The 18,646-nt window shown below is 36.8% G+C and overlaps 1 protein-coding gene across 1 annotated transcript; it reads left to right on the forward strand.

The window, feature by feature from the left end:
• Window positions 1-1,560: 1,560 nt before the first annotated feature.
• Window positions 1,561-15,981, forward strand: LOC146740863 (ferric reductase 1-like). The gene is made up of 6 exons (XM_085501700.1): window positions 1,561-1,781; window positions 11,622-11,874; window positions 12,006-12,085; window positions 12,434-12,648; window positions 13,592-13,844; window positions 14,255-15,981. The coding sequence occupies exons 1-6, from the start codon at window positions 1,562-1,564 to the stop codon at window positions 14,419-14,421; spliced, it is 1,188 nt and encodes a 395-aa protein (XP_085357826.1). The 5' UTR covers window position 1,561; the 3' UTR covers window positions 14,422-15,981.
• The last annotated feature ends 2,665 nt before the right edge of the window (window positions 15,982-18,646 follow it).

The raw sequence follows: 18,646 nt of genomic DNA on the forward strand, positions 1-18,646 counted from the left end.
CGAGACACGGAACACAGCACAATGAGACACGGAACACATCACAACGAGACACAGAACACAGCACAACGAGACACGGAACACAGCCCAAGGATACACGGAACACGGCACAACGAGACACGGAACACAGCACAATGAGACACGGAACGCAGCACAACGAGACATGCATCATAACACAACGAGACACGGAACACATCACAACGAGACACAGAACACAGCCCAAGGATACACGGAACACGGCACAACGAGACACGGAACACAGCACAATGAGACACGGAACACAGCACAACGAGACACGGGACACAGAACAACGAGACATGCAACATAACACGAGACACAGAACACAGCACAACGAGACATGCATCATAACACAACGAGACACGGAACACGGCACAACGAGACACAGAACACAGCACAACGAGACACGGAACACAGCACAACGAGACACGGAACACATCACAACGAGACCGGAACACAACACAACAAAGCGGAAAATATTATCTAGAAAATCAGCTCGCAAGACGAGGAGCGTTGCATACTTGAGACCATTAGTGATACACTCAACAATACAAAAACAGCCAATCGACGCGATCGACACACATGGTAACGACACAGGGTTAGTATTCTGGGAAATAAACAAGTCTACGACGACACCACTCACTCAATTTTTCATAAGCACAAAACGTTTTATTGAATGCTTTACTATTTGCTCATAATTAATTCAATACCAACGAAGCAATAAATTGATTACGTCAATTTTCCGTCGATGAACCAACTAAATCCCCAATTTCAGTTCATTATGAGAATAGTCTCATGCCGTATTTGAAAGAAGATTAATTATGATTCATTCAAACGAAACAGTAGTTTGTGTACGTGAACATCATTAATTTATCGTTACAATTAGAGTGGCTCGCTGTTCAGAATTCGCTATGCAGCCATGGGAATATTCTTAGGTCCGTTGCCATTTATATTTCACACCTGCGTTTATAATTATTTCATCAGCATGGATTGCACTACATCATCCGAGTGATTTATTATGGCAGTCGACGTCGACTTAACCCAAGTGTCAAAGCAAGGACGAATCTGCCAGGGAGTTGATGATTTTGTAAGGGAAGGGGGAGGGGGTTTGTTAGGCAAATCTTTGAAAATAACCACTTTATTAGGAGAATCATTGTGTCACGTGTGTCGGGGGGGGCACAAATATGGGTTATCTATAATGTTTAATTTGTTTATGCAATTGATGTTCTGCATGCGCAATTAATATGAATCCGAGCCCCGGGGCATACAGAAACACCATTTACGTCACGAGTCACGTGGCAATCACGCGCGATCATGCGAGTCGGTCAATGACGAGGGGTGGCTTATACTATATTCTCTTCTGGTGGTTGACTGCATCTCATCTATTCGACTCAGTATTAGCTGCACACACTATATATTAGATTTTCTTCATCGTCACGGCACATCCATATATATATAACCTGCATAGCGCCGGGGTCATGTTAAAATGATATTCATCGAATAATTGGCTTTCTCGGAAATTTCGCGATCGCGTATATTTGTAGCGATGTTTTTTGTAGTACTACCTTATCTTGTAAGTCTGCTTTTAATTTTTCCCGCGCACCCCCGCGCCGCAATTCCATCGTATGAGGAGGTTTGTAACGTGTTTAAGTTGACTGGAATTGGCTATGACGGTATTTCCAGCCACGACGCAGCAACGGAGAATACCGACAAATGTGAAATACACACACCGCGGAGTACATATGTATACGGCAAAGGAGTAGCAGGTATGTGTCTTGTTTAAAACACACTAGTACAGTGTGTGATTCAGACGACGTATGTTTTATACCTAATAATATCATACAATTCAAGACACGAAGTACTATGTATGTGCATACCTAAATCACATAGAGATACGGAGACAAATGCACATGAAATGATCATATGATTCAATAGCGTTTTTATTTTTATTTCGTGAAGTTTATCAAATGTCACCTGGTATTCTAAATATCACTGTTTATCGTACCTCACTGATGACGTAGTTGGTAATGAACATCATTGTCTGGATATATATTTTAATTACAAGAATATCTCCATATCTTGATAGGTTGTAGTGTATGTTTTGTTCATACGGCCATTTTCAGTCAATCACTGAAACTAGGCAGCCTAGTAGGCAGACCTAGTGATAGTATCGATTCAATAATATAGTAAACATATATACGCATCTGAGCTGTTTTTTGTTTTGTTTTTATCGTGTTGAAAAATCAACGATTAGATTTTTTCCAAATTAATATCGACGAATATTAAAAAAACTTAAATGTAATTGACTGAGATATCGGATCAACCGCAATATGCGGCCTGTAATATATGACACTGAACACTGATGTGATGTGAATATTATAACACACTGATATGATGAGAACATTATAACACACTGATATGATGAGAACATTGTAACACACTGATATGATGAGAACATTGTAACACACTGATATGATGAGAACATTATAACACACTGATATGATGAGAACATTAAAACACACTAATATGATGAGAACATTATAACACACTAATATGATGAGAACATTGTAACACACTAATATGATGAGAACATTGTAACACACTGATATGATGAGAACATTATAACACACTGATATGATGAGAACATTATATCACACTAATATGATGAGAACATTATAACACACTGATGTGATGAGAACATTGTAACACACTGATGTGATGAGAACATTGTAACACACTAATATGATGAGAACATTGTAACACACTGATATGATGAGAACATTATATCACACTGATATGATGAGAACATTATAACACACTGATATGATGAGAACATTATAACACACTGATATGATGAGAACATTATAACACTGATATGATGAGAACATTGTAACACACTGATATGATGAGAACATTGTAACACTGATATGATGAGTTAAATAATAACACATGTGAGGGTAATATCACGATTTGTTGCCTGCCCAAGGGATGGTGGTCATGACCATAATATTGATGATGCCAGAGCCGAAGGCGAGGGCATCATCAATATTATGGTCATGACCAACAGCCCGAGGGCAGACAACAAATCGTGATATTGCCCGAATAACCATGTGTTATTTATTTTATCACATCGAACAGGCATCCACCATGCACAATCACAGCTACCATAGATCACTCACACCAGCTCTCCCACAAAATAACAACACTTATATTTGAAGTATGCAATATTTTATTTTATCTATTATAACAAGTTTCACATTACTCAATAACATACATACATTGTTTGCTGAAAAAAACAACGAAATACACTCAGTAAATGTTATTTTCAGCCATGGATACCCTTTTTTAGTTGAACCGTGTTTCAGCAGTGTGAATCACTCAAATTATCGAGAATAACATTTTTGAAATGAATTGAGAAATTCTCAAACGCAAGTTATTTGATCACTCTACAGATAAAAATGTCAGAGTGCCGTGGAAATGACTGAAATTACCTTCTCACGAACGTAACACACCTATTCACAAGCCAACACAGATTTAGAGCGTTTTCGGTTAGCATCGGCGTGGAACGCGTAGAAATGCTTACAGCGTAGAACGCGCCGCAGCGACCCAGGCTGCGACGTTTCAATGGCGGCTTTGCCGTACATTTTTGCTCCATATAAAAAATACCATATACACCAAAACAGAGTATCTTACTTAATATCCATTCTGGCACATTCACTGTCTATTTCGGATGGCTAAAGTTCCTTCAAAACCCTGAAAGCAACACCGAAAAAAACAGCGGCCAGAACAGCACCAGTGCAGCGAACGACAATTTGTTATGCGCAGTATCGTTGCGCAGTGGTTTCAGTGACGTCATCCATGTGATATACCCATGTAATATCCACTTGGGTGGCAATATACCATTGAAATATCCATTTTTATTCCATGTCATGTGACCAATCACAGCATGCGTAACAGCAGTGAGATGTGATAAAATATTATAACACACTGATATGAGAACATTATAACACACTAATATGATGAGAACATTATATCACACTGATATGATGTGAATATTATAACACACTGATATGATGAGAACATTATAACACACTGATATGATGTGAATATTATAACACACTGATGTGATGAGACTATTGTAACACACTGATATGATGAGAACATTTTAACACACTGATATGATGAGAACATTATAACACACTGATATGATGTGAATATTATAACACACTGATGTGATGAGAACATTGTAACACACTGATATGATGAGAACATTGTAACACACTGATATGATGAGAACATTATAACACACTGATATGATGTGAATATTATAACACACTGATATGATGAGAACATTATAACACACTGATATGATGTGAATATTATAACACACTGATATGATGAGAACATTTTAACACACTGATATGATGTGAATATTGTAACACACTGATATGATGAGAACATTTTAACACACTGATATGATGAGACTATTGTAACACACTGATATGATGAGAACATTTTAACACACTGATATGATGAGAACATTTTAACACACTGATATGATGTGAATATTATAACACACAGATATGATGAGAACATTGTAACACACTGATGTGATGAGAACATTGTAACACTGATATGATGTGAACATTTTAACACACTGATATGATGTGAATATTATAACACACTGATATGATGAGAACATTGTAACACACTGATATGATGAGAACATTGTAACACACTGATATGATGAAAACATTTTAACACACTGATATGATGTGAATATTATAACACACTGATATGATGAGAACATTATAACACTGATATGATGAGAACATTATATCACACTGATGTGATGAGAACATTATAACACACTGATATGATGAGAACATTGTAACACACTGATATGATGAGAACATTATAACACTGATATGATGAGAACATTATAACACACTGATATGATGAGAACATTGTAACACACTGATATGATGAGAACATTATAACACTGATATGATGAGAACATTATAACACACTGATATGATGAGAACATTGTAACACACTGATATGATGAGAACATTGTAACACACTGATATGATGAGAACATTATAACACTGATATGATGAGAACATTATATCACACTGATGTGATGAGAACATTATAACACACTGATATGATGAGAACATTATAACACACTGATGTGATGAGAACATTATAACACACTGATATGATGAGAACATTGTAACACACTGATATGATGAGAACATTATAACACACTAATATGATGAGAACATTGTAACACACTGATATGATGAGAACATTGTAACACACTGATATGATGAGAACATTATAACACACTGATATGATGAGAACATTATAACACACTGATATGATGAGAACATTATATCACACTGATGTGATGAGAACATTATAACACACTGATATGATGAGAACATTATATCACACTGATGTGATGAGAACATTATAACACACTGATATGATGAGAACATTGTAACACACTGATATGATGAGAACATTATAACTCACTAATATGATGAGAACATTATAACACACTGATATGATGTGAATATTATAACACACTGATGTGATGAGAACATTGTAACACACTGATATGATGAGAACATTATAACACACTACTATGATGAGAACATTATAACACACTGATATGATGTGAATATTATAACACACTGATGTGATGAGAACATTGTAACACACTGATATGATGAGAACATTGTAACACACTGATATGATGAGAACATTATAACGCACTGATATGATGAGAACATTATAACACACTGATATGATGAGAACATTGTAACACACTGATATGATGAGAACATTATAACACACTGATATGATGTGAATATTATAACACACTGATGTGATGAGAACATTGTAACACACTGATATGATGAGAACATTATAACACACTACTATGATGAGAACATTGTAACACACTGATATGATGTGAATATTATAACACACTGATATGATGAGAACATTATAACACACTAATATGATGAGAACATTGTAACACACTGATATGATGAGAACATTGTAACACACTGATATGATGAGAACATTATAACACACTGATATGATGAGAACATTGTAACACACTGATATGATGAGAACATTGTAACACACTGATGTGATGAGAACATTTTAACACACTGATATGATGAGAACATTGTAACACACTGATATGATGAGAACATTATAACACACTAATATGATGAGAACATTGTAACACACTGATATGATGAGAACATTGTAACACACTGGTATGATGAGAACATTATAACACACTGATGTGATGAGAACATCATAACACACTGATGTGATGAGAACATTGTAACACATTGATATAATGAGAACATTATAACACACCAATATGATGAGAACATTGTAACACACTGATATGATGAGAACATTGCAACACACTGATATGATGAGAACATTGTAACACACTGATATGATGAGAACATTATAACACACTGATATGATGAGAACATTATAACACACTAATATGATGAGAACATTGTAACACACTGATATGATGAGAACATTGTAACACACTGATATGATGAGAACATTATAACACACTGATATGATGAGAACATTATAACACACTGATATGATGAGAACATTATAACACACTGATATGATGAGAACATTGTAACACACTGATATGATGAGAACATTATAACACACTGATATGATGAGAACATTATAACACACTGATATGATGGGAACATGGCGTACCTTGTATTATACACCACGTTGCCAAGCTTGAATCTTACGTAATTAATCACTGCTTTTTCTCTTGGAATTCCCGCAGACACACCTGAGATATACAGATTAAATTTACTGGTTGTGTTCAGTATTTTATCGGGTAAAACAGTAAATCAACGGTATAAAATTCCACTGGAACAGTGCTTACATCTTGTTATAATAATAATAATAATAATTATTATTATTATTACTATTACTATTACTGTTACTATTACTATTATTATTATTATTATTATTATTATTATTATTATTATTATTATTATTATTATTATTATTATTATTATTGCCTACATTGCATTTTATGCACATGCTCTCAGTAGCACTCGTGTTCATTCGCGGTATCTAAATCCTGACACCGTTAGAACTACAAATCAGTGAGTGCATTGGGTTCGTACATAGCTATAAAATACACACAGTTGTACAAATATCATTATTACATTGTGTACATTACCTCGGAGATATAGACAACCTTTATCCATGTGATGCATTGCCAATATAGCCAATTAGTGTAAAAGGGTTTCCGTGTTATGATGTATGTGCATCGAATGAATAATATATTGTCAATACATACAGTCTGTTTAGCTACTGATCGTATCTGTTAATGGCATATATCTATGGGATATGGGCATGTGATATTTCAGCATATTCCGTCTAACCTATGCGACAATCAGATATATTGCCCTGTGATATTATTTTTATCTCGTATATAAATGCCAGGTAAAATCCCGTAAAAAATGCATTGGTGTGGCTCGATTATTTGTATGCACGACACGTTTACCGTGCGCATCACGAATAAACTACGAACGAGCCTGTAAATGATCTACCGTAGACTCACAGAGAACTGAGTATTCAGATGCGATACGTGTATGTCATACAAAGGGGGTTTACATGAAACGGGTCGTCGCTCCGCGCCGTGTTTACAATTGATCGTAATTCTATTTAATAGTCACTGATTGAGCAATCACTACACAGAATCGTGACTCACCCCATTCAATGAACAAAATATATATCAACTTAAATTTATACACAAGTTACAACGAGTCAAATTTACCTGGATGTTAAAGGATTGTGGTCATCGCGCAGAGCGAGTTCGTATTCGTGTAAACAATGAATTTTACGCGCGTTATACACGTCGCAATGGTTCCCTTATCGAACACGATGCCGCGCGATACCACCGCCCTTTAATATTGCTTTATATTTTAAGACGCATGCAAATTATATTTCTAGACGTTTCAAAAAATTTACGAGATAATCATACTACTAGTATTGCATACATTCCTATTTCTTTTCGTATCGTAATATATTTTCTCCAGTGGTTAGGCTATGTTCTATTTGACGTACGTTATCTCAACCAAGAGGTTCGGTGAATGCGCGTTTATCAATCAATCAATTCTGGTTCAAAAATAGGTGACACGTTATAATCCATCATGCATTATGTGTCAATGCGTTCGATGCAGAAAAAGAAATGCTCGCATCATCGTCAGTGTTCGGTATGCAAAACACGTAATAACAGAAAATAAATCACCCGCCATCAAACACATGGTCAGAATGAATCTCTCGTTTACAGGATCATTAATCACATCCAAGCTTGAGTAAGAAAATCTGATTGTTATCATGTCTTCTTTCTGTAAGAAACGTTCAATGACTGTTCAATGAGTGACTGTTCTTGCTCAGTACACTGTGTATATGTATATGCTCAACTTAACTTTACTTTGGCAGCACTCAGTGTAGCATTCTGTTAAATATTCGATATGCATATGGGCTTACATATATGTGTATTTTATTTTAACAAGCAAATGACGAACCATCTTCTAATGTATGCCTACACTAATCATCATCATCTAACGTATGAACAAATACCCAAAGTTATGCCTTGTTAACAAAATGGACGTCTGCACTCTATTTTATCAATTCTTGTTACCATAACGACATTATGTATATATCTGAATAAAATAAGAGTTTTCTCTGCCTAAACACATATTATTATAAAAACATATATGGATAAGAAGTAGTAATGTCAGGCACAAGTGATACCTTATGACAATTTATTCAAATTTACTATACAATGACACAAAATGAAATATCATGTTTTAAAGAAAAAAAATACAAAGCTCAAATATAGAAAATAAAACAAATTAGATGGAGCATCTGATGTCAGTGACCGGGAGCTATACAACGTAAAGAAAGATAACATTTCATTTGTACCCCCGTTATTTTATGTGTAAATTAGTGTGATAAACCTATTTTTCATAATTTGAGTTGAAACTATAATATTGAAAATATAATTCTTAACTATGCATGTAGATCAACACGCGCTAAATTGAATATTCGAATATGTTCGAACTTCAAGTCCCTGTCGGGTTAACACAGTTATGTCCAAGTTATTCGGTTACTATAACCAGTTTGAGGGACTGTGGGTCAAGTCATAAATAGTATTGGAAAATTCCTAAAAGTGAAATCAGTATTTCATATCTCTTTTATACAACGTTGTCCTGCAGTTTTAGTGTATCGCATGCCTTATTTCAATCCAGTAAAATTACCTCAACAATAAAGTTCATGATAAAGTTGTTTGTATTTACGTTCCTACAAATGTCAGCCATTCATAAATTGTTTGGTTGTCACAAATATTATTATTTGTTTGTTGTAGTACGTTTTAACGCAAAATTACTGTGGAAAAATGATCATAAATAATGTGGCGAATGAACACGAAATCGTAGGCTGCTTGTGGCAAAGATACCATTGCGTAAAACGCAAAGGCCCATGGGAAGTTGGTTGGCATTGGCATAGGGACACAAATGAGATTCGGAAACAGGGAATTTAGTGTATATTGTTCGAGAAAAACCAGGTAGATTTCTTAAAAAAAACAATCCAGTCGCTATACTAATGCGTCATTTGTAACACATAAGGTATAATCGATTTGCTTCCACGAAGACATCGAGGGAGATTTTTTTTTAAACATACAGGAATACATAACGTGATCTGAATATTAAAAACACCATGTTACAGGAATATCGCCAAATGACAAACATGGCTTCTGATTATTGTGTTACTTAGGTAATACTACAATAAGAATTTTGATGATCGATGCGTGACAATAAATGATCCTGTAGCGTTCAGCAACAAATTACAACGGAGTCAGGAAAAGTAGAAAAGCGTTGTCGTTTTACGTTTTCTATTGCAACCACGCAGTCGCACTCTGACATTTTGCTTATCCAGAGTTCTTGATGTTATCTATCCAGTTGAACTCTTCGTGGGTTTATTTATTCATACACTTAAATGATAGATCTAAACTGACAGGTACGTTCACTCGAATAAACAGATTATCGATTTCAATTTTTAATGCTGTGTCTATATGTCTATTTAAAGTGTATGGCATCTGAAGCAGATAATACAGTAAACCACAAAACTGTCAGTGGGTAGTGATTTATAGGCATAAATGGCCCAGATTCAAGTACACCACCTGGGTTTCCACATGAGCCAATCAGAAAGTGGTCTTGCTAGCAGCCGTCTCACGTGGGCAAGTCAGTAGATCGTAAACATCCTTTGTTATTTAAATATCTCAAGCCCATCTGGTAGATTCCAATTGTCCTTTCAGAGTTGTAAACATCCTTTGTAAACAAGTATGATCTATCAATCACATTCATGGCAGTTATCACACATATGCACACCATTTCTTCCCATGATTCCATGCACACTTCTATTTGTAGGGTTTGAACATCGAATAAAGAATGCTGACAGTGATAAACAACACAATTAGCACTGTGCATTTTTTACTTTTGATTCATACTTTTTAATAATTTTATGCATTATTAATAACTTTAATTCTTCAGAAATTTAAAATAACGACCAACTTTCCACACACTCTCAAAAGCGTTTTTGAGGCCAATATATCAATAATATGAGGTTATTATAAGGATACCTCAAAGTATGCACGAAGACAGTACAGCTGGAGTATTGACCTACGCGCAGCGAAGGTCGGTGTGCGGCGTACTGTCTGAGTGCATACTTTGAGGTATCCTCGTAATAACCTTATTATTATACACCTTTTCCTTCCAATGCCAATGGAAATGCCAAAATCCAAAATGTTTAGAACAGAATCAGCGAACTTCTTTGTGTGGAGTCCGGTCAAATCCTGTAGTTAAGTGGCAGCCATGTTTGTTTTTATTATTAGAGAACGCTTACGCGCTTAATAATTCCATATTTGGAATTCGCATTTCCTAATATGGTAGGATGAAAATACCCTGTAAAATACCGCATAATTATGGCACCCTGTAACTTTTAGAATTAAACACGTTATCTAATGTCCGTCACACGTTATCTAATTTTTATTTTGTAAAAAAATGTTATTTTAGATAGAATACTACATTCTATCTAAACCATTAGCGTCATATTGTCTGGCATGAATGGCCATATCTTGGTGATTATGTCTTTGAGACGGCAAACCTTCCCCTGGGGACTATTTCTACTAAAAAAATACCATGTAGAGTAATAATCTAATTGGTGATAAAAAGCAGACAAAGTTACTGTTCGGGTCTATGATTGGCCAAACAACAAGCCATGTTTCAGTCGTATCTATGTTTCTAATCAGCAGACGATAACTCCGCTGTGTATTTAGGCGCTCTATCATTCATGTTGCTAATCCGATTTCATATGTAGTTTCGAATACTTACAAAAATACTCTTTCTCACGTACCTTTTACACACTTTTGCTTGTAAGACTATATTATTTTACAGTGAACTCATTTATTTAGCAAAAAATCTAAATGCATAATATGTTTTTATATTTATCTTTTACAGTAAATGTAACATGCAAACACTTGAACGCAAGTCTCCCCAGGAGTGCTCAGTTCATTGGTATACAGGCAGTCCTCAATACTAACGGCACATCGTTGGGCTACATCAACTCGACACAGGGGGGACGAAGGTTACTCGCGTGCGATAACTGGTATATTGGGCGGGTTATCAGCGATGATAGCCTCCGTATGGTATGGTATTCGCCCATGTCATCGAATTATACCTCTAAAATTAGTAGTCAACATGTTACACTAAGGTACGTATGAAGTAGCTATACCAACACAACAGACTGTTAGACTGTTTGTTTCATCTATATTACGAGATAACATTTGGATGTCATTATTACTGTATTATGGCTATACCGAATGTTTGTGTTTTATTTACTAGGGTAATTGTTTATGATAACAAACTTAATCATAGAATGGTGTTGTCTAAAGCACTGACGGGGTTTTATTCTTCATACAGGGGTAAGTCAGCGTAAATCATACAACGTTTTAGGCCACATCTTCGAAAATAGACCCCAAGTTAGCTTAAAGCGGGAGGGTCGTCACCTGCGCACGCGCGGGAATTGAGTCCCAAGCGACGATGACAATACACGCTAAAACGCAAAGGCTCATGGGTAGACGTTTGTTTGTAAGCAAGCAGTGACACGCTATGGCCATATGACGCATGCGCGGGTGATGACTCGTTGTAAACGTAAACTTTGCATGCTATTTGAACTGTGTATGTTTCAACATATATATCTAATATGTCGATAGAGTATAATGCATTAGTCGTTACACCTGAATGATACTCATCTATGTTTTGTATCCTAGCAACGAGACAGGCCGCTCATGATAATTTCCGTCCAATAAACGTGGACACGTGTGGCATTAATAAGAACTGTTATCGCTATCCAGACCCCCGTTGTACTGCATATACGTGTGATTATCTGCTGACATTTAGAGCCAGTGGTGAAAACGTGCTCTTTGAGATTAGTGCTAAGACAGAAGGATGGGCTGCGATCGGATTCAGCTCCGATGAATACATGGTGAGTCTGTGCATGGGAGGTAGGGGATCTTCTATGGTTTAGGAATAAACAATAATTAATAATTGTATTTCAATTATGCAAATAGTGTACCATGTCAGGGACGGTATACATTAGTGTTTTTTGCAAATAATATTTGACGAGAATATCCCATGGATTCCCATGCACGTCCGTGCACCGTACGATACACCGTGTAGGGAACGTTAGCTGGTGACGCTAACACTTTAGAGATACCAGTTTCGATCCAAAGAAATACACATTATGTTCATTACATATACTCCAGCTTTATTTGTCCAAACGGTCAGCTAAGGTAACACCTTGCTGTCATCTACTCTTTACAAATCTTACAAATAAAACTCTAAGGCACGGAAGAGTAAACATGCGATCAGCCAATCGCTGCAGCCGTTGGCATGATCACGTGATTACCAGGGATGTGTCTCAAGGTTAAAGCATTGCCAAATTGTCTCTGCTGAATACAATTAGTAAACAATGTACTAGTATTTATAAAATTCCTGTAATATATGTTTATAATGTATACTTTAAACATGCAAGTTGTTGTTCTTAAATAATACTGCAACGTCGTGTGAACCAAATGTGCTTACGCGATATCATTATGGTAATACAACAACGAGTATTGTCCATTTCTCACGAATTGTGTAAAAGCCGTGGATTGAATTAATTGACTCTTTCTTAAATCAGTAATCATGTTGCCAATGCATATTTTAATAAGCGCTACTTTCTACAATTGTCAAAAATGAAGAGTGGGCGGGCAAAGTGATACATTTTCACAAGTTGCATCATAGCGGAACGCATATTTCAATTCATTTCAATATTCTTTTCAGACATGCGCACTTCATTTTCTGACTAGAATATCGACCAGTCGCTGACAACTCTTTGCTACATATGGTGGCATTCTCCACTCATTATATCAACATTACCGTTGCAGGGAGGAGATGATGTCTACGCATGCGTCGTGTTAAACACGCCAGAATGGAAGATTGTTGTGAAGCGCTACGTAAATATTCAAAACTGGCCGAAAGAGCAGGGCGTCAATCCCGTAAACAATACGGAGGGCACTGTGATGGATGGACGATTGTCATGCAGGTTTTCACGCCCAAAACGCGTATTGTCCGATGACAGTATTGTCGATCTGGACAACAGGTGGTTTTTCTTACATGCATGGGGGCCAGTAATTTCAGGTGGGTGGCGAAAATACTTAACGAATTACTATTTTCATGAATTTTATATGAAGTGCTGTCGATGTCACATGTAAAGCACGTGTTGGCCCACTCATTGAATAAACAAAAGCTCCGTCAGGCGAACGTGTCTTGCATTTGGATTGAATAACCTGAATATCACCTTACCAAGTCGCGTTTGGGCAGCTCTCTTGACGGGATTTGTTATCCAATTAGAGTGCGCGTTATTAGATCGCATCGTGTAAACACTGTATGTGATTTGTTGCTGATTACTGTCGTAAACGTGAGTTGAATAGGTAATTTGTTTATATGCCGTTAGATGGCAATGTACTTTGGGAACGTATATAAAAATCAACGGGGTGTTCCACTAACTTGTAAATCTAATCAGATTACTACTCTCTCTATTATTGCAGGAGGTGTTATCCAGGCACATACATTAAAGTCGCCGCCACGATCAGAAATTAAATTCACCGTCCAGTCTATTAATTTCATCAACGCAGTTGGGGGCAGTCGACCCATGTATGCTACGTCTGTCCACACGGTGATTTCTATGTTGGCCGTTATTTTCATTTTGTGCTGAAGACTGGTTTATTCGACTTTATATTTCCACTCTGTTGCCCTACATACAGTAAGACTGTTGGTGATTCCGGTGAATAAAACACGACCATGGATATGCAGATTTATACGATCTGTGCCGTGGGTCTTTTGTTTTAATTACTCATCTTTTAGTGGATGTTTTCCAATCTCGAATGAGATCGGTATTTTGTTCGATCACGAATGCGAACAACTGATAATAATAATAACGTTAATCAGCGTATCTCACGGCTCGTGGACAGAGTGTTTATGACGAAGTTTTGCTTTTTAATCATCCATTTAATGTTCGATGGAAACGGTGATGTTCTCAATCCAACAGCTTGGATTTTGTTTAGTTATGTAATATTCAAATGTGGTGATCGTGTCGTGAGTTTTATCAAATCATTGTTGATTTACGTTTTCTCATAGACGTTTTCACGAAAGTGAAATATTATTTTATTCATAAAATACAAGGTGGTTCTTCTCTTCGTGACACCTACTAGTAACCTGGCAATACGTCTAGCCTATAAATGGGATGCACTGCCTGTTTTGCAACGAAATTTTTTAGCATCAAAAACTTGATTACTTTGATTGTTCAGCATTGTCTCACTACAAGTTGAATTTGTGCTGTTTTCACGGGCAGCGACCGGCGTTTCATAGTAGCAAGCTCGCACAGATCGGACCCCATTGAAATGTATGGTACAGCGCTGCTCGCGCGTAGAACGTCCTATGACGTAGCTGTGACAGTAGTATATAAATATAACCTGTGCATTTCATCATCTTTGATTAGTTTACGGGACTGGTTGGAGGTTTTCGTGATGTTCGCCCTCTATCCATCACTGTGCAGTTTATGCAGATATCATGAATCGATCGGGGTCGGAAGAGGGCGCTAAAGAACAAACAAGTCATAAGTTGTGTTTTTGTTTTAAAGTGTAACTGAATTGGGCCAATTGACTTTTTTGTGTGCAAAAAATATTTATAAACAACATTATGAAAAAAAATCAAGTGAAAATGGTATATAAATTGGGTAAACAGTCAATGATATTCCAAAACCGGGCCACGCCCCCCTCTCCCGTCACCTTCGAGTTTTTTCGGCATTACGAGTGTTGCCGAAATGGCGCCACCAACGGGGACCATAAAGCAGGAGATTGCTAGCAGACAAGATTGTTAACCATTTTCCATACGCAAGAGTTTAGTAAACCAGCATACAGTACAGTTCTCGCGAAAGCTTTGGCCTTTGTGGCATCATTGTCGCCTACGCATGGCTTCATTGTCGCCCCAGCATCGCATCATTGTGGCATCAGCTTCGCGTCATTGAAAATTGAAGCTGTGCTCGCCTCGCTTATTTTGTGGCATCATCGTGGCCTCAGGTTCGCAGTCTCATGGCATCAACATGGCATCAGCTTCAAAGTATTGTGACATGAGTATGACCTCATTATTTTCACACAGTAAAGGAAAACACATGTAAAGAAGTTCGATATATAATCGATTTGAAATTCAGGGCATTAAGGGGAATAAAATAATAAAATAAAATAATCAAGAGTAAAATGACATTTTACTAAAAAGATATCTTGTTGAATTATTTTAGTGTTGCGAGTATTGGGCACCAACAACTTTGTGAAGTAAATTACAATCGGCAAGGTGACGAGTGTCGTATTGGCTGCAAGGAAAATTGTGATAAATTTAAATCACACGATGCAATCGTCGTTCGGATACAACAAAATTTGCTATATACGAAATGAAACTGTTCTTGTTATATAATTACCATTTTTTCACTCATTTCATTTGCTGGTAAGAGAACCGATCCCATGCCCGGACTATTAATACATGCAAAACCCACGTACGCTGCCTGGTGCGTCGGCGTTGTCGCCAGTCATCTTGATACAAAGTTCCAAAACAAGTGCGTACATTCCCACCTATGATTGGATGGTTGTGATGGCGTCGGTCTTTGATAAAATTTGACATCCAATTTTCAAAATTAAGTCACGATCAGCATGGACGTATTTGGTGACCAGCCGATGAACAATTTGAAAATTATGATTCACACGGAAGTCCTTCGATACTGAAAATCGTCGACCCCAGCCTAGTCTGGTTTATCTTATTTCCCAACTCACAAAACTGATTTGTATCTCAGCCCTGTTTTTTTTTTCTTTTTTTGAACTGAGGTCAAATCCCATCCGTTTGTCAAAACATGGAGCTCCATGGTCAAAATATGCCGATGTTTTTTCAGTGAATAATTGTGAAGCCTGTCACAGCGCAAAAAAACTTAGTGAATCGACGCCGGAGATTGGATGGTACGACGACCCTTCAATTTGCATCAAATATGCTTTGTTACAACACCATTGATTGGATGAGAGTCACCTGATCGGGGCACGACCTGGGTCACAGAACCATATTTGTCCGTATTATCGACAGAACTTTGCGAGAGAACCACACCCACATTTTCATCCATTTTTAGCGCGGAAGTTGCCAACAAATGTCGAAAAACTCATGAATTTTATGGATTCGAATAAAATAAAGCTAGCGATTGGCAAGAGTGGTTAATAATATATCCCCCGATGCTCTTCGATTTTTTTTATTTCAAGGTGAGAAATGGATAGTTGAAGTTCCATCGATTTCAAGGCGACTATTCCACTGCAATAACTCTACGCACTGTTGTAGTTTCGAGAGGTAAAAAAATATATAATAAATAGTACTTGTTTCATTATTTGGTTTTACAGCAAATTACGGAACATGATCCCGGTGAATTGCTATAAATAAATGCTGATTGTGTTGAATGGCGGACGTCGGGACCGTTTGGAGAAACCAACGGGGATCGATCATCCAAACAAATTATTGGGACACGGTCGGTGGACCTTTCAAACAAATGAAATTATTAACGAAAGACGAGATTTTTCTAGATATATACGAACATATATATACCAAATATATGCAAAATTGACAAATACACAAAGACGTGTAATATTATGCTTTTATGGTCCTTCAGCTTGTCTTCTCCTTGGGGGAGGGGGGGGGGAAACAACAATAATTCAGTGGACCAAAGCCGTCAAGAACACCAGGAAATATTGGAATGGACTTTCTCCTCATAACGTTATCTGCAGTGCCCGAATCATTTATCAGTACGTATCATTTACGCCCGAATCATTTATCAGTACAATTTCATTTGTTTCGATCTTGCAGTTGTAGGTATTCGCATCCTACCGGACGCACACAAATTTACATTTTAGAGTGCAGATTTTCTAACATTATTGATACATTGTTCAGGTGGAGTTTAATAAAAATAACAACGTTAAGATTTTCGGTCACGATGTTTGAACTCTGTGCCTGTGCCTTAACCAGGTGCCTGAATCGTCATGGTCATTTTGGGGAGGTACACGATCACCCACATCGCGTATTTTCTCGCAGGTTCAAACCTGTATGGGCCACTTTGTCCCTGGCACTGTAAAACAAAATCGTGACATCTCTCGTTGTCATCATATTCCTCGATCTCATAACTCTCGTCAGACGATAAGATAGATTCCGTGTCGCTTTCCGAGCACTGCATGCGTATAGCGGCCATTGTGAAACGATGACAAGTTCCCCCCGTGACGTCACAAATCACCCTTGCATGCTAATTAGGTTCTCTAGCTGAAGCCTCGTTCTGAGTCGGCCAAGAAATTGGACGTGGGCGTTTCCTTATCCAGAACATTATTATTGCTCGTTTATTTAATTTATGTACATTTTTCACTTGTTTTTTTTTTCATAATGTTGTTTATAAATAAATTTTGCACACAAAGAAAGTCAATTGTCCCAATTCAGTTACACTTTAATATTTTATTCAGTCTTAATACTTTAACGAATAATGTCTTAGAATCTTGTTTAATTTTAATTTTTGGGGGCATCTGGGTAAAAGTGGCTCAATTTGACGATTTCAACTATGTCAAATAAAACAACAGACTGAATATAATGTAAAGGGATATATAACAAATCAAATTCAAAGATATTGTGATTTCTCCTTTGCATTTTATTGTTTACTTATTTTAATTCAAATTTTTGGTATTCACCAAAAGCACTTTTTTCAGTTATGGTTGAAATGTGCATTTATTACAATAATAACTGTAATTTCAAAATATAGCATTTTATCAACAATTTACTAATAAAACTGATGATTTGTGATGTCGTGGTATGATTGTGTGGGTACTAGTTTAAGAAAAAATATTCTGTGACAGTATGTTTGGTCATGCCCACATTCA

This window comes from Saccoglossus kowalevskii, chromosome 7, assembly GCF_978046115.1.
Source record: "Saccoglossus kowalevskii chromosome 7, keSacKowa6.1, whole genome shotgun sequence".
NCBI classification, from domain to species: Eukaryota; Metazoa; Hemichordata; class Enteropneusta; family Harrimaniidae; genus Saccoglossus; species Saccoglossus kowalevskii.